Here is a 27,245-nt window from a genome sequence, read left to right as displayed (position 1 = left end):
CGATTCTATTTAGTTGCCATTGTTTTTACGAGATGTTCTTCCCCTTGACTCTATTTACTGCCATTGTTCTTGTCTGTCCGTCTCCCCCAATTAGACTGTAAGCCCGTCAGACGGCAGGGACTGTCTCTATCTGTTGCCGACTTGTTCATCCCAAGCGCTTAGTACAGTGCTCTGCACATAGTAAGCGCTCAATAAATACTATTGAATGAATGAATGAATGATTTGCAGGCAAAGCTTGATTAAGAGAATAGAAAAGAGAAGTCCTACCAATTGGGTAGCAGGGTGGTCCAGTGGAAAGAGCAGGAGACTCTGGGAGCCAGGGCACCTGGGTTCTAATCCCCACTCTGCTACTGGCCTACTGTGTGACCTCGGGCATATCACAACCTCTCAAGTTCAATTTCCCCATGTACAAAAATGGCAGTTACATTTACCTTATATGGTTGGAAGGTGGGGCTGTCAAGATAGTTGGCAAACTCTTATCTGATAGGCAAACTTGCCTGAACACACCTTTTGCTAAATGAGAAGTAGCATGGCCTAATGGATAGATCACAGGCCTAGGAGTCAGAGGACCTGGGTTCTAATCCCTGCTCTGCCATGTGCCTGCTGTGTGATCTTGGGCAAGTCACTTAACAGCTCTGTGCCTCAGTTTCCTCATTTGTAAAATGGAGATTAAATACCTGTTCACACTCCCCCTTAGACTGTTAGCCCCTTGCGGGACAGGGAGCGGTACCTAGTAAAACAACCTAGTACCTAGCCCACCCCCTAGCACTTAGAATCGTATTTGATATGTAATAAGTGCTTCAAAAGTACCATAAAAAAGGCAGAACTTTAACACAAGTTACATTCAATTCAAATAAAGTGGCCTTGACCTTTTTTCTTCCTCTGCATGATTAATTACTTAATGCCCTATTAATTGGAAGACGAGGCTGATTTTCAAACACTTTTCATTTTCTCTGCATATCATCCAGTCTAGAAACCACCGATTAAGCTGTTTATCAGAGGTGAGCCTGCAAGGTCAGCCCCACTGCACCTCTTCAGTTACTCATTACCTAACCTCAGTAGTAATTAACAATGGCAACATTTCCATAAATCAACGTCTTTCTGATTATCCTGAGATGATAAGTAGTCAAAATGTGGCCTGTCTTCTCCTCCCCTTTTAATTTTCTCTCAACAATCCCATCTAAATATATCATGGAACGCGGCAACTGAAAAAAAAAGTCTCAAGTGTTCCTAAAATTAAAATACATGAGGGAACCCAGGTTCAGTAACTGAAGGAGAAAACACATGCGCATGTACTAATCATGAAAGTCTTGGCAACTTAAGGGGTAAATAATAATAATAATGATGGTTTATGTTAGTTGCATACTCTGTGCCAAGCACTGTACTAAGTACTGGGGTAGGTGTAAAGTAATTAGGTTGAGCTTAGTCACCATCTCTCATTGAGCTCGTTGTCTAAGGGGAAAGGGAACAGGTATTTAATCCTCATTTTACAGAGGAAGAAACTGAGATACAAACAAGTAAGTGACTTGCCCAAGCCTACAGAGCAGACAAGTAGAAGAGCCAGGATTAGAACCCAGGATCTTTGACTCCTAAGCTTGTGCTTTTTCTACCAGGCCTCAGATCCAGGCTTGAAAATCAGGGATGCTTTAAATCGACCCTAGTAGTGGCCTCTTATCTATCAGCCCAAGATATAAACAGTGTTTTCTAGGTGACTAGAAAGAAAAGGTAATTCCATTTTTTTCCCAAAATTTCTGTTGTATTTACTCCTTCAGACAATTTCAGTGATGCTTTACTCAGGAATGTAAAATGTCTAGCCTTTATTTCACTTTCGGCCACCTGCCAGGAAAAATAAATGGTGAACTCTTGAACGTTTAGTTATCCATTGTAAATGTCCCTCAAACTTAGTGTCACAGTTAAAATTTGCCTCTGTTTACTCAACTATTCAATAAGCATAATACCACCAGCCCTTTAAGCTCCTTTACAGATACTGTGAAGATAAGAAAGGTATTTTAGCTTTTTTTTTTTAGAAGCAATAAATGCATTCATGTTTTCACTTCCACAGTACTGGAGAGAAAGCCCAGAAGCACATCACAATTCATGTATCCCATGGACATAATAACACTTACCTTGAGGCATCTCAGGGGGCAAATAGAGGGGTTCTTGAGCACTAACATGAACCCAGTCAAAGTCATCATAGGGGTCCTGGTGGTAGTCACAGGCTCCTGGACCATCCTCAAAGGTGCAGCCCCCTGGAGAGTTATAAACACACACATACTTATTAATCACCAAATAATGTGAAATTAATGGTTTAACATCACTTTTAAGATAATTGTCATTTCTAGACATATCATCAAAACCCAGGACACCATTTATAAGCTTTTACGTTTGAAAGTAAAGACTTCCTAGTATCTCCTCCGTCACGGTTATTCTCTTCAAATTTCTCAATTTCTCTCATCTAATTCAACTCACTAACTTCTATCTGGTCAGGAAATCACAGATCAAATGGAAGTGGAACCCAATTCTTGCCGTACAACAAATATGTCATATCATGTAACCTGAGAGAAGCAAAAGAAAGGGGTGACTAGCAACAGGAAGAAAGGCTAACAGAGGTCAAGCTATAATTAATGACATTATAGATATACACCGTCAGCCCACTGTCCAAACTGAGAAGTGGGAGGGAGAAGGAAGGAAACAACAGTACAATTATGGCAGTGAACAAGGGATATAATATTTCAATTTTTACAAAATTATTTTAAATACTTTAATTACCCAAGTTGTTCATAACAGAGCTTACAGTGAAATTTGTCAGTCTATACACTAGTTCTGCTTTCAGCAGCTGTGGGCTTACTTATTTCTCCTCCTACAATTCTGTGTAAATTATTGGTGGTCAGTCTCCCGCTAGATTGTACGCTTCTTGAGGACATGGAATCCGTCTCCTAACTCTGTCTTACTTTCCCAAATTCTCAAGACAGTGGTCTGCCCAAGGAAGTGCTTAACAATTCTAGTGATTTACTGACTGTACCCATCACTTTTCAGGATAATTAGAAGACTTTAGTATCCTATTTGGACATTTTGTCTTCTAAATGAATATTATAGAACATATAAACTATATTTCAATGCTTCAATGGGACCATGAAAATGAATCAATATGGTGCTTATGGTGCTGACCCTCAGCCTATTTTCTGTTTCCCTTCTGAAAATCATGGAACTTCCCCTACTATCCAGGCCAAATACTGGCTTGCCTCAGTGCAGCCTAGTGGAAAGAGTACCAAACTGGAATCCAGGAGGCCTGGGTTCTAATCCTGACTTTGCCGATTGACTGCTGCATGACCTTGGAAAAGACACTTAACCTCTCTGAACCTGTTTCCTCTTCTGTGAAAAGGGGGTAAGCACCTGTTCTCTCTCCTTTGTGGGATAATTATCATGTGGGAAAGGTTCATGTCCGATCTATTATATCTACTTAGTTGTTCAATCATATTTGAGTGCTTACTGTGTGCAGAGCTCTGTACTAAGTGCTTGGGAGAATACAATACTGAACAGACACATTCCCTGCCCACAAAGCGTACAGTCTAGAGTCTACTCCAGAGTTTAGTCCAGTGCTTGGCACATAAATGCTTAAACACCATTTGTAGTAGTACTAGTATGAAAATAACTACTGGCTCACAATCCATGGGCAAAAGAGGATGAGCTGGAAGTGCAAAAACAAGCCTTGTGAGATATTTATCATATTTTCTCTTTTTTCTTATATTTAAGGGATTTGTGGGGAAACCCTTGCAATTTGCTCCAAATATACGCAGCTAGCACCTCAGCCCAGAAGTGTAAAACTAGAGCCCCATGAGTAGAAAATGGACTGCTGAAGGTCCTAACTGGCCTTATCCCTTGCGGTCCGAATGTCTCTGATCCAGGGGACATGATGCAAGCTTCTCTCTTCTGGGGTCTCTCTCTTGTATATGGTGCCTCCCTAGCCACAGCCCCCAATAATGAAAATTCCTGGGGACCGGATTCAATCAGACATATTTACTGGGTGTCTACTTACTGTGTATCCCTCTCAGAATCATACCTGGAGAGTTTCCAGTACCATACTAGTCTCGACTACGGGAGGGAGAGTCAAGCAGAGGCATATCCATTCCATTCCTAGCTTGGGTAGTGGCTAGTGAGTGGAAGGCAACCTGCTATAAGTCAAAACTCACCTGTGCTAGGCAGCAGTGGCATGGGAGAGAGTTGAGGGCAGAGACTCATGTTCACTGCACAGAAGGAGGCAATGGTAGACTGCTTTTGTATTTTTACCAAGAAAACTCGAGGGATACACTACCAGAACGCTTGCAGACGGAGGTGGGGTGGTCTGAGAGAGATTTGTCCATGGTGTCGCTATGGGTTGGAGATGACTAGATGGCATGAGACAAGACGTATGGTGTGGCGAGCACTGAACAAACCACTTAGGACAATAAAATAGACTTAGCAAGCACAATCCCTGCCCTGTAGGAGCTTAAAAAGTGGCAAGGGAAAGAACTACTGGAATAGTATATACAGAGGTGGGGCGAAGAAGTGGGCATGACTGTGAGGTACTGCTTAAATAGCAGAATAGGTAGATTGAGAAGCAACATGGCTGCCACAATTGACCAGATGTTGGAGATGGTAAAAATCCTTCTCACTGGTATCTGCAGGAGTAGGAAAGGCAGGAAGCTAGAAAGAGGGAGAGAGGCAGAGGGACTCCTGGACTCTCGAGAAGAGGCCAGGGAGCTCACAGAATATGTACGGCAACTCGGATCAGCCAGTTCTATTATGTAGAACAGCAGGGACATGCAGTCAGAAGTAGGAAGGCAAATTATAAGAAACGAAGTAGTGAGTGAAGTGGAAGGGAGTCAGAAGGACCTGGGTACTAACCCCGGCTCAGCCACATGATTGCTGTGTGACCCTGGGTAAGTCACTTAACTTCTTTGTGTCTCAGTTACCTCATCTGAAAAATGGGGATTAAGAATTTGAGTCCCATGTGGGACAGGGACTGGGTCCAACCTGATCAACTTGGATCTACCCCAGGGCGTAGAACGGTGTTTCGTACATAGTAAGTGCTTAACAAGTCTTGCCTTATGCCATTGAATCATCTCTGACCCATAGCAACGCCATGGACACATCTTTCCCAGAAAGAACCACCTCCATCCGCAATCATTTTGGAAGTGAATACATAGGGTTTTCTTGGTAAAAACACAGAAGTGGTTTACCATTGCCTCCTTCCACACAGTCAACTTGAGTTTCTGCCCTCGATTCGCTCCCATGCCACTGCTGCCCAGCATAGGTGAATTATACTTGTAGCAGATTGCCTTCCACTCGCTAGCCACTGGCCAAGCTAGGAATGGAATGGGTGTGATTCTGCTTGATTCTCCGTCCCATTATCGAGACTGGTAGAGTACTGGAAACTCTTTAAGTGTGACCCTGAGAGGGGCTTAACAAGTACCACAGTTATTATTATTAAGGTGGGTTATTTTACTCTTGTGGAAATACCAGTATGCCAGTTTGTATTCAGAGGGAGTGGGGAAAGGGTGTGGGATTAGGGAACTAAAAGAGAGACAGTTAGGACCTTGCTCCACACCGCCCCTTTCCTCAGTCTCTACCCTTCCCATTCCCCTGTCACCACCTCATCTAGGCACAAGTTGGACCAGTAGTTTTCATTAAGAAGGAATCTGCCCCACAGAAATGCCCCACAAACAAGGTGAGCATGAGATCCTTCCCAATCAATCAATGGCATTTAAAGAGTATTTACTCTGTGCTTTTCACTATACTTAGCGCTTGGGAAAGTGCAACAAAGTTGGTAAAGAGAGCTGGCTTAATTAATTTTAATCAATTTTAATTAGGTCAGAGTGTTAAATACTAAGGTTTAGAGCTCATTCAATCCAATATAGAAAGAATAATTTGAATATGAGTTCCTTGCCATATTAAAAAACAAATTTACTGAACACTTTCCCCAGTGTACTTCATAGTTATCACCAAACAGCTGGAGACCACCCCCTTTCAAAGGAAGTGAGTAACAAACTAGAGTTTCAAACAGACTTTTGAGTCTCAGAAGGTGAGTTTTGAACTAAACGTAGAATGCAATGGGTTCATTGTCCCCCTCTCCATACTAACAAGCTGAATAAAATTGAAAGAAGTCTCGGATATATCAGGCAAGCACACACAGTTCCCACAACAAAGAACCACTTTCAGAAAATTGGGAGGGGAGGGGCGTCATTTTCTGTTTACTAACCTTTGAAATATAGGTAGCATGTACAATGAGAGAAACAGAATGGGAGATGGGAAGAAATAAAGCATCTGTGGATATACAGAAAGAGACGTTATCTTGGAGTCACTGCTGTGAATGCTCTAATTGGCTTAGAAAGGGGTCCCAGAAAGTGAATCGCTAGGCACAGGAGGAGAAGTGCTTAGTTCAGTGCTTTGCTCACAGTAAGCATTCAGTAAATAAAATTGAATGAATGAGAATGAACAGAAGAGAGGCAAAGAGAAGGAGCAGTTGGGCAAGAAGAATCAATGGCATTTACTGAGTGCTTACTGTGTGCAAAACAATGTACTAAGCCCTTGAGAAAAGAGCTGCACAGCTGACTCCTAGGAAAACAGTCCAGCTATACAGAGAGCCAGGACACGGGCAAGAGAAAAAGATTAACAGAAGCAGGGAAATCGTTTCCCCTAATTCCCTCACCCTTCTGCATCGCCTATGCACTAGGATAGGAACCCTTTAAGCACTTGATATTCACCCCTCCCTCAACTCCACAGCACTCAAGTAAATACCTGTAATTTATTTTAATAATAATAATGTGGGTATTTGTTAAGCGCTTACTATGTGCAGAGCCCTGTTCTAAGCGCTGGGGTAGACACAGGGGAATCAGGTTGTCCCATGTGGGGCTCACAGTCTTAATCCCCATTTATAGATGAGGTAACTGAGGCACCGAGAAGTTAAGTGACTTGCTCAAAGTCACACAGCTGACAAGCGGAGGAGTCGGCATTCAAACCCATGACCTCTGACTCCAAAGCCCGTGCTCTTTCCACTGAGCCACGCTGCTTCTAAAATCTGTCTCCCCCTGTGGGTTGGGAATGTGCCTACCAACTCTATTGTACTGCTTTGTGCAAGTGGCATGTTAAGTGCTCTTCACACAGTAAGTGCTCAATAAATGCCATTGATTGACTGATTTAGGGATAGACCTGGTATTTCTGATAATGTAACACTCAATAACCCATGACATTTGCAGTTATAATAAGACTTCAGATGTTTAAAACATTAATTGACCTTTCATTTTGCCTAATATACTCCCACCTTGATCACTCTGTTTAAAAGCAATGGTCCTTACCATTGACTTCTAACTGATAAATAACAGTTTTCTTAACGTTTAGTCCATCCTACTGTCATAGCACCAAAATGACTTATTGCCTTGTAACACCTGCCTCCAGGGCTTCCATTACCCTTTTTAATGGTTTAAGTGTCCTCAGGATATAAATTTAAAGCACAGATGGAGCCCACATTGACTCATTTGGAAGACAAATGGCCTTAATTGCTGTCCTTCAGAGCCATGGCTCATTTTCAGACACCAGGATTCTGGGTAGAAATAACAACCAGGGGTGTTGGTTCAAAAGAAATGGGTTGGCCCCTGGTATTTACTGCCCACTACTACAACCACAGAAAAACCTCAGAAAAAGCTGGCCACAGCTGCTTGCTTAGTCACCCAGGTTGACCAGCCCCATGTGCTAGAAGGGGACAACAGATTGCTGATTTCCATCATTTTCTTCCCAGAGTCATTCAGTGAGGGAGAGGTTACTGGTAAACAATTTCAATGGGCTGGTGAAATGTTTGCCTAACCATAGGTTAGCTGAAGAGGTAAAGGTTCAGAAGAAACCCCCTCATAAATCCCTCACACATGTTATGAATAGTAGCACTTAGTACAGTGCTTTGCATAGAAGTATTCAATAAATACCACTGATTGATTACAGGACAAGAGCCACCTTGGACTTGGGAGGCACCTGCTTTAGTAGAGAGGAACGGGTGGATCTAGGAAATACTATGCCAACAACTTTGATAGATAAAGTTGAGTCACCTTCCTAGTTATACTATTATACTATTTACTAAGTGCTTGCTATTTGCTAAGGGCTGGTGTAGATATAAGGTAATCAAAGTGGACAGAGTCTCTGTCCCTCTTGCAATTGGGTGACTTTCCCAGGCATTCTTTTACCTACAGAATCCTCTTCCCTCACCACCACTCTCCAGCTCCCATGCACTTTCCCCATCCTGAGACCCCAATAATCTGCTGAGGTTATGGCATGGCAATAGGGGTGTGGAGTGGAGGGAGTAAAGAGAGAGAGGAGATCAACCTGATTTGGGAAAAGAACAAGGGACAGGTAGTCAGGAAACCCGAATTCTAGCCTTGTCTCCACCACCTGCATGTTCTGTCAACATGGTCAAGTCACTTAACCCGTCTGAGCCTGTATCATAATAATAATAATAATAATGGTTTTTGTTAAGTGTTTGCTATGTACCAAACACTGTACTAAGCACTTGAGTAGGTACAAGATGATTAGGTCCTACATGGGGCTCATATTTTAAATCAGCATATGAGGGAACCAAGGCACAGAGAAGTTACTTGCGCAAGGGCTACTCAGCAGGTAAATGGTGGAGCCAGGAATACAACCCGCGTCCTCTGACTCCCAGGACTGTGCAGTTTCACTGGGACACGCTCCTTCTCTGTAAAATGAACATAAAATATCTCTTCCTCCCTGCCTCAAACTGCAAGGCTGTGTGGTAGGGACTGCCTGATCCGATAATCTATCCCAGCACTTAGCACAGTGCTTAGAATATAGTAAGTACTTACTAAACATTATCTTTGCTGCAAACACACTCAGCATTTGTTCTGTTTGCCCTCAAGAGGGCAGCCCCAATTCGGTTAAAGATAAGCAATTTGACCAAATGAGGGAATGAGAAAGCGGAGGTGAGGAGGTGTCATCATTTATAATGCTCTCCTTCCAAAGTTATACAACACAGATTCAGCCTATCATGGTTGATAGCCACCTAATTTAAGTGTTTCTGGTGTTAAGCAGTTCATCAAAATATCTTTTTTAAGTATAACCTTTGCATCAAATTAGTCCAGCCCCACACCTGAGACATGATGAATAGGCTGATAGCCAGCACCTCCTTCTGGTAAGTGTCAGTGTGGGAACAGGGGACTATTGGATCTTATTTCTGACACAGGCCTAAGCAGTCCCAGGGCCTGAAAATTAGATCAGAAGGGAGAAGGAGGTATGCCCTTTATTTTTTCCAGAAATAGGGAATTCTTTGAGGAGGATAGGTTCAAAAACAGTCCACCTTCTTCTCATCTTCTTCTTCACCTCTACCCACTATTCACCCCAGGCCTAAAACTCCCACTAGAATTTTGTGGAAGTTTTTTCCATACCCTGTTGAGACAGTGGGAAGCCCCAAGAAAGGGGACTTTCCTAGTCAAATCTCACCACTTTAATCATTCAGGAACCTTTGGATCAGAAACATGGGGAATTACAGTGACAGCATACCAACCGGGCATTCTGGTATGACTAATGAAAATAACATCTGACTTCCTAGCCCAGGATGATCAGTAACTCATGCCAGCTGAGAATGCTGATTTCACTCATTTTACTGCAACTTGGGATGGGAAGGGGAAGTTGGTGAAAAAAAAAATTGATTGTCTGGGGCATTTTTATATAGATTTTTTCAAGGCTACCCTTATGAGTCCCTGGTTGAAGAATTCACATCTTCAGGATGGTTTATCAGATCAGAGATAGCATGCAGATTGTCTTAGTTTCCTGAATACATAGTAAAAAAGCACATACTTTAGACTCAGGCATATCCTCAGTGACACTGTAGACCTGGGTTCTAAATCCGGCTCCATCACTTGCCCGGTGAATGACCTTGGGCAAGACACGTAATCTTGTTGTGACTTAAATATTGCAAAAATATCTCTTCCTCCCTCTCAGACTGTGGGAGCAAGTATTGAGTCTAGTATGATTATTTGTACCTACTGCAATGCTAAGTAGAGTGCTTGATACATAGTAAGTGCTTAATACCACCATTATTTACATTCTAGAGAGATCAAATCAATCGTTCTAATCCTACAGAACTGAGCTTTGGAAGAAAACTACCTCCTTAAAAATCATTTCAAAAATTGCCAATTTATTTGCACGCATTATAATAATTTTGGTATTTGTTAAGCGCTTACTATGTGCAGAGCACTGTTCTAAGCACTGGGGTAGATACAGGCTAATCAGGATGTCCCACGTGAGGTTCACAGTTAACCCCCATTTGACCAATGAGGTAACTGAGGCACAGTGAAGTGACTTGCCCACAGTCACACAGCTGACAAGTGGCAGAGCTGGGATTCAAACTCATGACCTCTGACTCCCAAGCCCGTTCTCTTTCCACTGAGCCATGCTGCATTAGTGGAGTGAAAATTCCATTTTTGCGATGGAATGCCACCATGTGACAAACCACTCTGAAAAATTTAAAAAGAAAAATCAAACTAGCCTGGTCCCATCAGGATCTCCTATAGATTCTTCAACCTCCAGCCCTTTAAGGAGTCAAGAAGAAAAAGAAATAAAGTTGAAAAGCAAATTCTGAGACCCAGGGTAGTGGAGCATCTGGCATTTTATAAAGAAATACACATTTTAATCAAGACAACATGGGAGGCAAAGTGGCTTAATGAAAAGGGCATGGGTCTGGGAGTCACAAGACCTGAGTTCTAGTCCTGGTTTCGACACCTGCCTGCTGTCTGAAATCAGGCAAATCATTTCACCTTTCAATGCCTCAGCTTCCTCATCTGTAAAATAGAGATAAAATGCTTGGTCTCCCCCACTCGCTTTCACTGAGAGGTCTATATATGACAAGCACTAGGTCCAGCATGATTAACTTGAATCTATCAGTGCTTAGCCTAATAAGTGTTTACTAAATGTCATCATCACACCAGTTTGTCTGTCAAAACATAAACAAGTGAAAAGGGGACTCTGATGGAATTTTGGGCAAAAGATCCATTGGGGAAAATCCATGGAGGTGGAACCTAGGGATCTGGAATGGTCCATTCCCAACAATGAAGATGAACGTCCAGGACAGCAATCATCACACAGTTCCTCTAAGGCTGTTGATACCACTGTCAAAAACAGATCCTGGATGAACCAATGGACCAAGAAGTGAAATGACAGTGTTGATGTGGTCAAAAAGAGTCTGTGACTTCCTCTGGTTTGATGATTCCTTAATTATCTCAGTGACAGGATCTCCTAAACTGTAGCAAATGAGAGTAATTTTCTGAGCCTAAAGTCACCAGGTAACATTAAAATAGTATTTATAGTATTTCAATAGTATTTATTGAGCACTTACTATGTGCAGAGCACTGTACTAAGCGCTTGGAATGAATAAGTCGGCAACAGATAGAGACAGTCCCTGCCGTTTGACGGGCTTACATGGCTTCACAGACTCTGTCCTCTCCTGGTTCTCCTCTTATCTTTCTGACTGTTCATTCTCGGTCTCCTTCGCGGGCTCCTCCTCCCCCTCCCATCCACTAACTGTAGGGGTTCCTCAAGGGTCAGTTCTTGGTCCCCTTCTGTTCTCCATCTATACTCACTCCCTTGGTGAACTCATTCGCTCCCACTCTTCAACTATCATCTCTATACAGATGACACCCAAATCTACATCTCCTCCCCTGTTCTCTCCCCCTCCCTCCAGGCTCTTATCTCCTCCTGCCTCCAGGACGTCTCCACCTGGATGTCTGCCCGCAACCTACCCGCAACCTAAAACTCAACATGTCTGAACCCGAGCTTCTTATCTTCCCTCCCAAACCCTGGCCTCTCCCTGACTTCGTCACTTTGGACAGCACGACCATCCTTCCAGTCTCACAGGCCTGAAAACTTGGTATCATTCTTGACTCTGCTCTCTCATTCACCCAACACATCCATCACCAACACCTGCAGGTCTCCCCCTCACAATTCACCAAGATCCTCCCTATCCTCTCCATCCAAACTGCTATCATGCTGGTACAAGCTCTCATAATATCCTGACTGGATTATTGCATCAGCTTCCTCTAAGATCTCCCTTCCTCCTGTCTCTCCCCATTCCAGTCTATTCTTCATTCTGCTGCCCAGATCATCATCCTACAGAAATGCTCTGGGCATGTCACTGCCCTCCTCAAAAATCTTCAGTGGTTGCCTATCAACCTTCACACGAAGCATAAACTCCTCACTCTTGGCTTCAAAGCTTTCCATCCCCTTGCTCCCTCCTACCTCACCTCCCTTCTCTCTCTCTCTACTGCCCTCCCCATACACTCCGCTCCTCTGCCGCTCACCTCCTCATGGTCCCCCATTCTCGCCTATCCCGCCGTCGACCCCGGCCCACGTCCTACCGCTGTCCTGGAATTCCCTCCCTCCTCACAGCCGCCAAACTAACTCTTCCCTTCTTCAAAGCCCTACTGAGAGCTCACCTCCTCCAAGAGGCCTTCTCAAACTGAGCCCCTTTTTCCCTCTGCTCCCTCTCTCTCCCCTCCCCAACCACCCTCTGCTCTTCCCCCTTCCCTACCCCTCAGCACTGTGCTCATTTGTATATATTATTCATTACCCTATTTATTTTGTTAATAAAGGTGTATATGTTCTTGATTCTATTTATCTTGATGATATTGCCTTGCTTTTGTTTTGTTCTGTTTTTCTTTTCTGTCTGTCTCCCCCGTTTAGACTGTAAGCCCATCACTGGGCAAGGATTGTCTCTATCTGTTGCTGAATTGTGCATTCCAAGTGCTTAGTAGAGTGCTGGGCACATAGTAAGCACTCAATAAATACTATTGAATGAATGAATGAATGAATGAAAGGCCAGAGGGAAGGATAGATAGAAGGAGAGACAAAGGAAGGAGCAAAATAACCAGAGAACAAAGGAAAGAAATACTCCGGATTCTGTACATTTCCCCACGTGCCTTCTCTCCAAGCATGATGTGTGACATTTTAATTTATATTCCTTTCCAACTCAGACTCCCTCTTTCTGGGGCAGCTAATCTGGCCCTAATTATCTTTCTGAGCCTGAAAACACTGAGCACATGTAGTTATCTCTCAAGAGTTTCTTCATTGTTTGCACAGAATCTTCCATTTAGCTAGACACAGATCATTTTTATTTCATTTATTCAAATTAAATTTCCCTTGAAACACAGGTGGACTAAAAGTTAAGAGGGACAAGAGTGCAATGAGTTATGTCAAACTCAATGGATTTAGAATAAAAAAATTATATCAGGGTTGGTCAAACTTCAGACAGTCAGATTCACCCAATCTTCAGTAATTCCATTTCCATCCACATATTTGCTTATTCAAGTACCCAAATAACTCATCTTTGAATATTTTCCCTCAAGATAGCAGACTATTACTGCACTGCAGGTGGGATATTATTTAAAGCTAAGTTGTTTTGAATTTGTCATCTTTGTGAAAGTAAATGGAAGTGTAACACAAAATGCATTTGTCTAATCCCCAAACCTTATTATAAAGAGGATATTCAATTTCTAGCAAAAAATAATTGGCCCCAAACATGAAGTATAATTAAATATCAATTAACAATAGCTACATATTAATTTGCACAAGTCCACCCTGAGAAACATAGATTGCTGGAACAAAATGCAAAACTAGTCATAAACATTGTGCATAGTTGTTAATTTCAGATTTGTGGGGAGTTGAGTTGTTTTAATCCCCAAACCTTGCCTTTTACCAAATGTAGGTTTTGACACACCTCTCCAAGTCTGTCACGTGAGGTCTGATGCACGTTTGAAGCAGTGGTATTGCTATACTGCCACTAGATCTGCTTTACTGAATGCTAGCAAAGTATACTAAATTAACTGCAACCCAACTGAATCAATTTAAAAATCATTTTACAAGGAAAAAGCTGATGTAAAGCCACCATTAATTGCTATAAAACCTCATTTGAACCTTCAAAATTTACATAGGATTATTAGCAGCCTGTAGATTTCCAAGATAAAACACAACAGAGTCTTTTATTCAACACTGAACTAGTGTAACCCATATGTTCCCCCCACTATACCCCACTGTCTGTTCTTATAAAAATGGCTAGTACTAAAGATTAATTTGTTAGGAAAATATGCAGATAGTTCATTTAGAGAAAAAGCAAAATAATGATACAAGCAGAACAAAGACTTGTTCACCATCAGTTACAAATCCAAGACAATAATAACGAGGATAATTGGCAGTATTTATTAAGCATTTACTAAGGACTGTGGTAGATACAGTATATTCAGATTGACAATCATTTTCTCACATGATGCTCAATTTAAGTAATCAATCAATGATATTTATTGAGCTCTTACTCTGTGTAGAGCACTGTATTTACTGCTTGGGAGAGTACAGTACAACAGAATGATACAATAAAATGGGGAAGCAGCATGTTCTAGTGGATAGAGCATGAGCCCAGGAGTCAGAAGAACCTGGGTTCTAAACTCAGCTCTCCATTTGTCTGCTGTGTGACCTTGGGCAGGTCACTTAACTTCTTTGTGCCTCAGTTACTTCATCTGTAAAATGGGGATTAAGACTGTGAGCCCCACGTTGGACAGGGACTATGTCCAATGTGATTATCTTGTATCTACTCCAGCACTTTGCAGTGCCTGGCACATAGCAAGTGTAAACTGGATATATATATATAAAAAAAAGAACCCTCAAAGAAGTGAAAATCTAGTAGGAGGGAGAAAAGTTACTTAATTCTCATTTTACAGATGAGAAAACTGAGGTGCAGAGAAGTTAAATAAGTTACTCTAAATCACACAGCTAACAGATGGCAGAGACAGGACTGGGAATAAGGCCCCCTGATTTATAGGCCCATGCTCTTTCCATTAGGCAAGTTGCTTTCCAGCTCTTCCCCAGTAAATTAGCAAAGACAATATGAGGCTCAATTTACAAGAATTTGAGAATTACAAATAAACTTGCACTCTGCTAAACAGAATTGGGCCATTGTTAGAGTATTGGACTCAATTTGGGTTTCCACTTTATGGAGGGACTTTAAGAAGACATTGGAGAGGGGGCTCAGAATCAAGGGTTCCAGAAAAGAGAGGATGAAAAGTAGCTTTAACAAGATGACCACCTCTGTGGACTAATCAGCAAAAGGAATTGATGGATCCCAATATATCCCTGACCCTCACTTGGGCTTCCCAGTTCTCCTTCCTATCTACACTAATTCCATTCTTCACCCTCTGGGTGTCATCCACAATCTGTCTTTCCCTCTCTGCACCTTCATATAAGACCTACAGAAAGGATCATACAACAGTAGATCTGGCGTGAAGTTTCCCAATTCCATCTTAGCTAAATCTATTTAAAATGACATAAAGTATACTTACAAACAGAAGTTTATCAAAGTTATTTTTTCACCCTTTAAAATCAAGCAGTTAAAGAGGCAGTTTTCAAAACTCTCTTGAGTCTGACATACAGTGTATTCATTGAGCCTTTATTGTTTGCAGAGCAATAATACCAGGTGCAACTATGTGAGTGCAGTTCCACTCCAAAACTTTATAAGAAAAATATTTTTATTACTTTTTATGTTATTTGCTAGGTGCTTACTACATGTTAAACACTGTTCAAAGCATTGGGGTAGACCCAAGTGAAGCAGGATGCACAGAATCCCTGTCCCACATGGGACTCACAGTCTAAGTAGGAGGGACTCATGTTCCACCATCCCTGCCCTCAAGGATTAAAAGTGTTCACCAATTCTAGTGCATTGTATTTTCCAAGTGCTTAATACAGTGCTCTGCAAACAGTAAGTGCTCAATAGATACCACTGATTGATGCTGAAGTGGTAGTATATGAAAAATATTTTATTCTAGCCAAATATTTGTTGAGACCATAAAATTAAAAATGCAAGGCTTTCTTTCAAAGATATCCCCAAGTCTTTACTATAAAGTATATAGGTGCAGGTTCACCTCAAAATTAACACCCTCAATGCCTAACATTCTATAACAGGGTGCTGGTCTTGAACAGATTTTTAAATTGGAAATCCTCTGACCTGATGTTGGAGCCACTTTGTTTTCCCTTTCACCTTAGCAGGAAGCAATTCTTGGGTTCCACTTCTGCACATCAGACTGTAAGCTCCCTGGAGGCAGGGAACCGGTCTACCAACTCTACTGTATTGTTCTCTCCCAAGCATTAGTATAATGCTTAAAAACAATCAAGTTTACACAGGAAAAAGTTCTGTGAGTGAACATTGCCTAGAAAAGGTTTTTGGCATTGTAGGAAAAACATCCTTTTCTTCCCTCTTCTAGCTGATGCACCTTTGTGGTGGTGGTGTTTCCTTTTTATTAAGATAGAGTGTGGACACTAATGGGCCTTCTTTATTAGGCAGCGATCCTTGCTCATTAATAATAATTATGGTATTTGTTAAGCCCTTACTCTGTGCCAAGCACTGCTCTAAGCACTGGGGTAGATACAAGGTAATCAGGTAGTCCCATATGGGGCTCATAGTCTTAATCCCCATTTTACAGATGAGGTGACTGAGGCACAGAGAAGTTAAGTGGCTTCCCCAAGATCACACAGCAGATAAGTGGTGGAGCCAGGATTAGAATCCACATCCTCTGACTCCCAAGCCTTTGCTCTTTCCACTATGCCACACTGCTTCTCCTTCTGTCCTGCCCACTGATATCTCTTCATAGTAAACTGGTATTTGATAAGCACTTACTCTGCTAGGTGTGGGCAGGGAATGTGTCTGTTTATGGTTGTATTGTACTCTCCCAAGTGCTTAGAACAGTGTTCTGCACACAGTAAGCACTCATGAAATATGACTGAATGAATGAATGAATGAATGTGCCAAGGACTGTACTAAGTGCTCGGGGCAGGCACAGAATAAGCATATCTAACAGTCTCTGTTCCATATTGGTTCATAGTTTAAGGGGAAGGGCAAATGAAAATCTTATCTCCATCTCCACGGGGGGGTACTGAGGCTCAGAGAAATTAAGTGACTTACTCAAGGTAACCCAGCAGTTAAGTTGGCAGAGCTGGCATTACAACTGGGTTTCCCAAGTCGCACGCTTGTGTCCTTTCCTTTAGGAGGCATTGCCTCTTTAGTGCCAAAACGGTATGGAAGAGCTTAGAATTCTGGTGCTCAACCTCACCTTGGGGGTCACAGTGAAAATTTGAGACTAGGGTGCTAGAACCACAGAAACCAGCCAGCGTTCCAGGTTAAATTGCTTTTTAATTTAAAAGCCAAAATATTCCCATTGGTGCCCCAGATATGACATTTTAGCCATCATTTTGGCTGGTTGGAGTAAGGACCAAATGTTACAAACAATTCCCTTGGTGGATGGAGATCGTTTTGTAGTTGCAGGAAGTTGTCGAAGAGGAAAAGAGTAGATAAACTTTGGGATTAGTTGAATGACAGCACTTCCTTTGTTTGGAGAGGTGAAAGTTTTCCTTTGAGGTCAATCTGTTCCAAATGTTACTTTCTGCCAATCAATTAGTCAATCTGTGGTTTTTGCTGAGTGCTTGTTGGGAGCAGAATATTGTCAGAAGTGCTTGGGAGAGGACAATCCACTTGGGATACGTGATCCCAGCCCTCTATAAGTTTAATTTAGGGGCCCTGAATGCCAAGATCTGTCGCTAGGGAATCCAGCGTAGATTCTAAACCACCAGAAATATCACTTCTTCTATGTGGCACTGGTCAAAAGGGCAGCCCTAAAAGCTTCCTTTTAATATTGAGAGTGCTTCTATATGTCTAAATCCAGCCCCTGTCTAAAAGTAAAGCAAAGATCTATTTCAAATGATGATGCACTTGTCAAATGCTGGGGTAGATACAAGATAATTAGGCTGGACACAGTCCCTGTCCATCCTGGGCCTCAGAGGTGAGAGAGAATAGATTTTTGATCCCCATTTTACAGGTGAGATAAGTGAGGCACAGAGAAGTTAAGGAAACTGTCCACGGTCATGCAGAAGACAAGTGGTGGATGCAGGATTAGAACCTAGGTCCTCTGACTCCCAGGCCCAGGTTCTTTCATCTAGGCCACACTTCCTTGAGGATTATGAATAGAAGCTTCTGTTCCACGTTGGGAGGGCTGAGGGTGGACAGAAGAGGCAAGAGGGAGGGACCAAACAATTTACCTGGTTCAGAGTTACTCAGAGAAACTACAGATATTTGTTCAGTAAATTTTCTATGACATTCTTAACCATACCTAATTAGTAAACTTTCCCACATGGTCAACTTAGCTCTGAAATGTAAACCCTATGAACGAAAAGTACCATCTACCCTTGTATTTTCAGATGTATGTGAGGCATGTGTAGATATTGAATTATAACCACCCACAACATCTAGTATTCTTCTCAGCACCCTAGTCGCTGCTCAGCACATAACACTGCTTAGTGCTTAGTACAATACCCTGGACCCAAGTGTTCAATAAATACCCTTGATTGAGATAACTCCATTTCCAAGATCCCATCACAAAATCCTAATTTCATTAGGAGAGTAGTCGCTTTTACCCCTCAACAAACTTCAATTATTTGGGTGCTTGGTTTTCACTGGGGCCATGGCAACACACAAAGAAAAGCAACAGAGTCATAAGTCATTGTGGGCAGCGATTGTCACTCTTCATTGCTGTACTGAACTTTTCCAAGCGCTCAATACAGTGCTCTGCAAACAGTAAGTGCTTAATAAATACAATTGAATATATGGCAGGACAGACCTTAGATAGGACCCAGCACTTAATAACACCTTCTTAAAACAAGAACTTATAAAGCAGTCAGAAAGACTGCCCTAAGAGAAACTTCAGGAGTGCCATGGAGGCTCCACAGGTTTTTTAACTCTATTCCCAGCTTTGTTCATGCCAGGTCTTTAACAACATCTCAGTGCTTCCAGCAGTCCTTGCTTTACAGACCCAAAATGGTAGCTTTCTGGTTTGTTATCCTTTGAAGTCTGTCCTCTCCCAGTCCCCTTCCTCCCTAAATCTCCTGCTTTGTTTCATCTCCAGTACTCACTGTGACAAGCTGCCAACTATGGAGCCTGCCATTCCTAGCCATGCTAACCGCAACAATTAACCCCACATTTTGCTTAGTCTCGCATTCGGGAATAGGGTGGGCATTGATCAACAATGATGCACGTGACATCACATGTGTCACCCAGGCACTAGGTGCATTCATTCAATCATATTTACTAAGTGCTTGGAAAGTACAATTCGGCAACAGATAGAGACAATCTCTCCCCCAACAACAGGCAACTTGGAGAGAAGCAGTCTGGCCTAGTGAAAGAGCATGATCCTGTGAATCAGAGGCCCTGGGTTCAAATCCCAGATCTGGGGTCTGCTGTATGACCTTGGGCAAGTTACTTCAGTTCTCTTAGCCTCAGTTAGTCCATCTGTAAAATGGGGATTAAGACTGTGAGCCTTACATAGGACAGGGACTGTGTCCTGTTTCCAACCTGATTATCTGGTATCTACCCAACACTTAGCACAGCACATAGTAAGCCCTTAACAAATATCATTTAAAACACACATACACACAAGCTTTTTTTGTATTAGCATGTCAATTGTGCATAATCCTAGGTTGGGGGTAGGGGGTGGAAAGGGTTTGGTGAGGCAGAAAGGACCACTCTACTTGCTCCATTGTTTCGGTATTCCCCTTGAAAGTCTGTACGAACTTCACCAATGCATCTGAGTCCCAGAACTCGGCAGAAGGAGCTGTGGCAGGGGAAGTTTGGAGTTGAAGGGTTTTTTTTGTTTTGTAAGGACATAAAAGCTTCTGATTTTGTATCTGTACAGACAGGGGACAGAAAATAAAAGATAAGTGGCTGTCTCATATGGGAAGTATATGGAATCTGTTCCAACAGGAAGTAGAGCAGACCAAAAGTTTCATTTATTCAATCGTATTTGAGTGCTTATTGTGCGAGGAGCACTGTTCTAAGTGCTTGGGAGAGCACAATATAACAGTAAACAAATACATTCCCTGCATATTAATATAAATAAATTACAGGTATGTACATAAGTGCTGTGGGATTGGGGTGGGGGATGAACAAAGGGAGCAATTCAGGGCTTGGAGAAATTAATGCATGAGAGATCATCAATGGGCCACTAGAAGGAAATGTTAGACATGAAGAGGAAATCCTCAGACATGTTGGATCAACCAATCAATAAGTATGTGCAGAGATCTGCACTAAGCATTTGGGAGAGTACAAAAGAATTAGCAGACATGTTCTGGGCCCTTAACGAGCTTACAGTCTAGAAGATGGATGGTTCTCCCCTAATCACAAGGAGAGCAACTATCATTGTTTCTCCAAGGGAATTGGTGTTCTGTCCCTGTTGGAGATTAAATGCTGGACTGGATGAACCAATAATGGCTTTGCTTAGGATCTTATATTCTTAAGATTAGAGAGATGAAAATTCACAGACACCAAATTATCTGTTTTCATCCACTCAGCCAACTACACCTTTCTTTAAAAAAAAAAAAAACACTCTTATGCTTTGACAGACTTCTCTAAAAGCACAATGGCTTTAAATCTCTTAAACTGGAAGTTGGGTGGTTAAAAAAGTATCAGACTATTTCTACAGAACAGATAAGGCATAAAACTCTGGTGAAAATGTCATCAGCATTAGGGGGAAGGAGGAGGAAGAAGAGTAAAACCAAACATTTGATTGGTAGATTGGAGCACTTTCAAGTTGGTTCCTAGACAAGAAGAGCAGACAGTCCAATCTGGCTTCTGGCCATCCTAACTCAGATAGGCTCTCACCTCATTTGAATATAAAAGAAAAACTCTACCATGATAAGAGCCTCTTTCACACTCACTTGCCTAATAGCAAGGGCACAGGACTCCGAGACAGGGGTCCAATCTGATTAGCCTGTATCTACCCCAGTGGTTGCAACACTGTTCAAAACATGATAAGCACTTGATACCATTATCAATATCATTATTAATAAGATTTCCACATCACAATTCTTGGTAACAATGGTGCTTTTATTACCATTTGAACCTTTTCAAATCTTTAAAGGCATATAATAATAATTATTTTAATTATAATTATTTGACTTGTTCATTGTGGGCAGGGAACGTGTCTTACCAACTCTGCTGTATTGTACACTCCGAAGTACTTAGTAGAGTGCTCTGCATAGAGTATGTGCTCAATAAATATCATTGATTGAGTAAATGCATACTATGTGCCAAGCACTGTTCTAAACACTTAAGTAGATACAAGTTCATCACATCAGACAAACTCCTTTGGGGGATCCTGCTTAAGTGGGAGGGAGAATAGGAATTGAATCCCACTTTACACCAGGCAAGAGGCAGAGCCAGGATTAGAACCCAAATTCTCTGACTTCCAGACCCCATGCTCTTTCCACCTGGTCACACTGCCTCTCATGTCTAATTTACATTGTTTTATCATATATGCTGCTGAGAGTTCAGATGGAGCCTATTACCTGAAAACAAGATCCTGAAGACTGCAAGCTCCTTGTGCATAGCAAATATGTCCATCAATTCTGTTGTACTGTCCTCTCCCAAGTGCTTAGAATAAGGGTCTGCACAGAATAAGTGCTCAACATGATTCATCAATTGATTGATGGATGAAGAAATAAGGCCATAATTTTTGAGATCTAACAGAACTGTATGTGGAATAAACTAACTTGAGACACTTCACCAGCAATCCCATGTGATCAAATTATATTTTAATGACAAAGTGGTGAAAAAGGAATCCATTCAATTATAGTTTAAAATTACTTCTTCATTCATTCATTCAATTGTATTTTTTGAGCGCTTATTGTGTGCAGAGCACTGTACTAAACACTTAGAAAGTCTTAGTTCTCTTAACCTCGATGCATCCACAAAGTTACCTGGTGTCTTTATTCTCTTAACCATGATGCATCCCTGAAACAGTGCATTTCACAAAACTTTCAATGAGTTTTGTAAATAAACAATGCTGAACAGAAAAGGAATAATCACAACAGGTTTAGAGGAATATTCCCGGAAAGTCTAACTAGTAGGGATCACAACCCTTGCAGTACTTACAAATGAAAGATTACACAACAGTCAAGTCATCACAATTAAATGATAGAACAAAAGGATGATTCTCTGGCTTCTAAAAGCAGGAATCACCAGGAGGGAGAATGAGGTCATGAAGCAACCTATACTTAGAAAACCCTATTCACAGCCATAGATCTTCACCAGTGATATTAAGTTGAAAATTCTGTTACCTCAACAGTTAATTGCCAGTAATGACCTGATAATGGCATAGGAAAAAAATAAATAAAAAACCCAACTTGTCCGAGACCCTAGCAAACTGAACATGATCATAAAGCACAAACAAAGCTTTAGATGACGCTAAATATATACTGTATAACGCAGATACTCCTGTGTTATCTCATTGTTTTCCACGCCCCGGCAAGATCTAAAGCAGAATTTTTTTGAAGCAGTAGTAATACTTTTTGAGCACAGTGTAGTGTACTGCATTAAGTAAATGGACGGGCTTTGGAGTGAGAGGTCATGGGTTCGAACCCCGGCTCTGCCACTTGCCAGCTGTGTGACTTTGGGCAAGTCACTTAACTTCTCGGTGCCTCAGTTCCCTCATCTGTAAAATGGGGATTAAAACTGTGAGCCCCACGTGGGACAACCTGATTCCCTTGTGTCTACCCCAGCGCTTAGAACAGTGCTCGGCACATAGTAAGCGCTTAACAAATACCAACATTATTATTATTATTATTAGTACAAAACAAGCAAGTGTCTTTACCTGCCCACTAGGAGCTTACGCTTTGAGAGAGAGAGACATAAAAATATCACAAACAGAGAAAAACAAATAAAGGAAGGTACACCTGAATAAATATGTATAGGTGTATGTCCATATACCAATTTGTAAAGTACTTATTGGGTGTGTAAATTTAAATATACACAGACACACATATTAAACACTTTACAAATATAATTATTATTATGACGATGGAACTTGAACAGACCTGGTTTACCTAGTAGAACTGTCTAGTGGGAAGCATGGGGCTAAGGTCAGTTCTGGGTTCTAATCCTGGCTCTCCCACTTGCCTGCTGTGTGTCTTTGGGAAAATCACTTAAATTTTCTGTGCCTCAGTTTCCTTATGTGTAACATGGGAATTAAAAATATGGTCCTTTCTCCCCCACTGATATTGAAAGCCTCATGTGGGACAGAGACTGTGACTGATCTGACTGTACTGTATCTACTCTGGCACTTAGCACAGTGCTTGGCGCATAGTAACAAATATCACAATTACAATTATTAGTTATACTGGTAGCAGCAGCCCATTGAGTGTGGCACCCTGATTTGGCAATGGAGAAATAGAGAATGTGACATTCCCTGCCTACAAGAAACTTATATTCTATTGGGTGTCACCTATGTGTTATATTCAAAAACATTAATTGACAAGGCAGGCTCATCAACAGTGAATTAGGTGCTAGAACAATCAATATCCCTGTAACTAATCATTCAATCCATGCAGAGCTCTGTACTAAGCCCTTGGGGAAGTACAGTGCTTTAGAGTTGGTAGATACTGAGCCTGTTGTTGGGCAGGGATAGTCTCTATTGCCCAAATTGTACATTCCAAGCGCTTAGTACAGTACTCTGCACACAGTAAGCAGTCGACCTCTGACCCACATCCTCCCGCTGTCTTGAAATGTCCTCCCTCCTCACCTCTGCCAACCTCTCTTCCCCTCTTCAAAGTACTATTGAGAGCTCACCTCCTCCAAGAGGCCTTCCCTGACTGAGCTTCCCCTTTTCCCCCTGCTCCTTCTCTGCTCTCCCTTCACATCCCCTCAGCTAAGCCCCCGTTCCCCATTCTCCTCCCCCTCTCCCTTCCCCTCCCCTCAGCACGGTGCTCATTTGTATTATATTTTTATTACCCTATTTATTTTGTTAATGAGGTGTACATCCCCTTGATTCTATTTATCGTGATTGTTTTCTTGTTTTTTTTTCCGTCTGTCTCCCCCGATTAGACTGTGAGCCTATCAATGGGCAGGGATTGTCTCTATCTGTTGCCGAATTGTACATTCCAAGTGCTTAATACAGTGCTCTGCACATAGTAAGCGTTCAATAAATACTACTACTAATAATAATGTTGGTATTTGTTAAGCGCTTACTATGTGCAGAGCACTGTTCTAAGCGCTGGGGGAGATACAGGGTCATCAGGTTGTCCCACATGAGGCTCACAATCTTAATCCCCATTTTAAAGATGAGGTAACTGAGGCACAGAGAAGTTAAGTGATTTGCCCAAGGTCACACAGCTGACAAGCGTTGGAGCCGGGATTCGAACCCATGAGCTATGACTCCCTAGCCCAGGCTCTTTCCACTGAGCCATGCTGCTTCTCTACTATTGAATGAATGAATAAATATGACTGAATGAAGATACAATCCCTAGTCACAGCAAATTTACAGTCTATTGGGGGAGACAGACATTAAAATACATTACCAATAGGGGAAATAATCAAATATAAAGGTATGTTCATAAGGTATCAAGGCAATGTTCATCACATCTTCATGGGGGGTGGGGGCATATGAGAAGAAGCTGCATGGCCTAATGATTACAGCACAGGCTTGGGAGTCAGAAGAACTTGGGTTCTAATCCCAGCTCTGCCACCTGCCTGTTGTGTGACCTTGGACAAGTCACTGCTCTGTGCCTTGTTTCTCTCATCTATAAAATGGGGATTAAGAATGGGAGTCCCTGTGGAACATGAACTGTGACCAACCTAATTACCTTGTACCTACCCCAGCGCTTAGAACAATGTCTGGCACATAGTGAGCACTTAAATACAATAAAAAATAAAAGCAAAACATAAAAAGGGAATGAACAACAGGAGGCTAACCAAGCAGCTATTGTAGGGGGAAATGAAGGGACAGCAGAACAAGGTTTTTAAAGGCCCAGTGAAGCAATATTTTACACAGTATGGTATAGCAGCAGGCTGTTGGGCAACGACTGTAGCACAAAGACTGCAAGGGCAGACAGTAATCAAAATGAAATCACAGGCCTCTGGAATATCTGGGCGCCTTGAGATTAAGAAAGGACAAATGGTAGTGAAGTTGCTCAACCCAAGAGCAATAAAAGCTTGTGTGCTAAGAAGTATTAGATAAAATCCAAATCAGATCATGCAGAGATAAGGTTGGGTACACTCCCTTTCCTGCAAGAGGTTCACAAATTAATATGAGAGAGTGGGTATTTAATCCCTGTTTAACAGATGAGGAAACTGAGGTGCAGAGGAGTTAAGTGACTTGGGTCAAAGTCACAGTGGTGGCAAGTGATAGGGCCGGGTTTAGAATCCAGGTCCTTTGATTCCCAAGGCCTTTCCACTAGGCCACCCTACTTCTCAACAAAGGACAATTTCAATTCTCTCTCCAGTGTGGTACACAAATCTGTCATACACATGTTTTCCCAGTCACCCTCGTACACTCAAACAGGATCTCAGACAGTAGTATCATCTTTGAATATGAAGAACAGCTCTTTGTCACACTCTCAAATGCCCACACAAATATTCACTCTCCAATCTGCCACAAACCCACAGAATCTTTTGCAGTCGAGAACTACTATTTCAGAATGCTACCGAAGCCCCATGAAAAAAGCAAAATCTTTCTTCCCGAAGAGTAAAATGCATAGGATACACCACAAAAAATAAGATTGATTACCCATAATAGCACTGAGCCAAACAGAAATAAAATTATCTAAAAGAATGACTTTGTTTACCACTAAGTGAAATTCTGCCTGTATTTTCAATACCATTTTCTTATCTCCTTTTCACTTATCAGTTCAATAGCTTCAGGTCTCATCTGAAAAAACAGACAGAATGCAAAATAGATTTCCGAAAGAGAGTAAGAAATGTCACAGAGGCAGATGCTCCCATGGGAATTAGTTTTTAACTTTTACTGAAGAGCCAAGAGATAATCCAGATTTCCATATAAAATTATTGGGAAAATTCAGTCATAATTAAAGACACTATTCCACATTAATCAGTAATGGAGTCTAATTGAAAGCTCCACACCAACATGCAATGAATGTATTCTTATTCTGGGCAAAGAGATTGCAACTTCATATCATCTATTAAGGATTATAATCTAGATGTAAGGAGGCAAGGTAATTCAGGCTGACAGATGAGTTTAATGAATTATCATCTTCAATTTGTGGAATTATTATTTGGGGGCAAATATGAAATAATTAATCATTCCATCTACCTTCTCCTGTCGCAAAATCCCAAGACAGAAAGGGACATTGAAGGGGTCATCTAGACTGCGTCTCTGTCCTTGCCTGATCTCCAGTTAAACCCTCTTGGCCAAATGAGAATCGATCCTATTTGTAAAGATCTCCAGAGAAGGAGATTGCCCAGCCTTTCTTTCTAACCCAGGGCAGTGAATCACTACCTCTCATTCAGCAGATTATTTTGCTTTCCTAACCAGCTCTTCACACTGTCTCTTAACCCACGAGGTGCTTGGTTGGATAAACTGTAACCGTAGGTGTGACCCTGGCCATCACTGACTTAAAATCCATTGAGGGAGCAAGGAACCGTAAAGTAATGAATATACAATAGCTAAGAGTGTGAAAGTAATTGAATGATGAACACAAATCAACCAGTGTTATGTATTGAGTGCTTACTGTGTGCAGAGCACTTAGAGTACAAGAGAGCTGGAAGACACATTTCTTGCCCACAGCTGCAGTCTAGAGAGGGAGACAGACATTAGTATAATTTACAATATATAATGTATAGATAAATCATTATGAAAATCAATAATTAATGTTCAGATAAGTTCCCAAGAATGCTTTGGTGATTAATAGGATGGCATAGCCAGGACAGTTCATGAGAGGCATAATGTGTGTCAACCACTATTCCTAGGAGCTGGGGTAGATACAAATTGAGTAGGCCATGGTCCCTGGCCCACAAGGGACACACAGTCTAAGCATCAATCAGTGGTATTTGTTGAGAGCTAGTGCAGAGCACTGTACTAAGCACTTGGGGGAGTACAGAACAACAGAATTAGCAGATGTCCTCTGCCCATAATGAATTTACAGACTAGAGGAAGAGCTGGATAGTAGGGAGAACAGGTATAGTATTTAAGCCTCATTGTACAGCTGAAGAAATGGACGCACAAAGAAGTTACATGAATTGTCCAAGATGACACAGCAGGCAAGTGCTGGAACAGGGATTAGGATCCAGGTCCTCTGACTCTCAGGTCCATACTCTTTCTACTAGGCCTTGTTGATTCTCAATCAAAGAATTTCTCCTGCAGGCCAATTGATCGTGAACTCCAAGGGCAGGG

At 41.8% G+C, this 27,245-nt stretch overlaps 1 protein-coding gene across 11 annotated transcripts in view; it reads right to left on the bottom strand.

Annotated features, from left to right (window-relative positions):
* Positions 1-27,245, bottom strand: part of PTPRK (protein tyrosine phosphatase receptor type K) — a 614,361-nt gene that overhangs the window by 475,377 nt on the left and 111,739 nt on the right. For all 11 annotated transcript variants that reach the window (XM_029054054.2, XM_029054062.2, XM_029054075.2 and 8 more), the window contains exon 2: positions 2,127-2,249. In XM_029054054.2, the coding sequence (XP_028909887.1) occupies positions 2,127-2,249 (123 nt within the window). The remainder of the gene's footprint in view (positions 1-2,126; positions 2,250-27,245) is intronic.

Source organism: Ornithorhynchus anatinus, chromosome 2 (assembly GCF_004115215.2).
Source record: "Ornithorhynchus anatinus isolate Pmale09 chromosome 2, mOrnAna1.pri.v4, whole genome shotgun sequence".
Classification (NCBI taxonomy): domain Eukaryota; kingdom Metazoa; phylum Chordata; class Mammalia; order Monotremata; family Ornithorhynchidae; genus Ornithorhynchus; species Ornithorhynchus anatinus.
The sequence above is the reverse complement of the archived record's forward strand: the minus strand, read 5'-3'. Positions and strand labels throughout refer to the sequence as shown.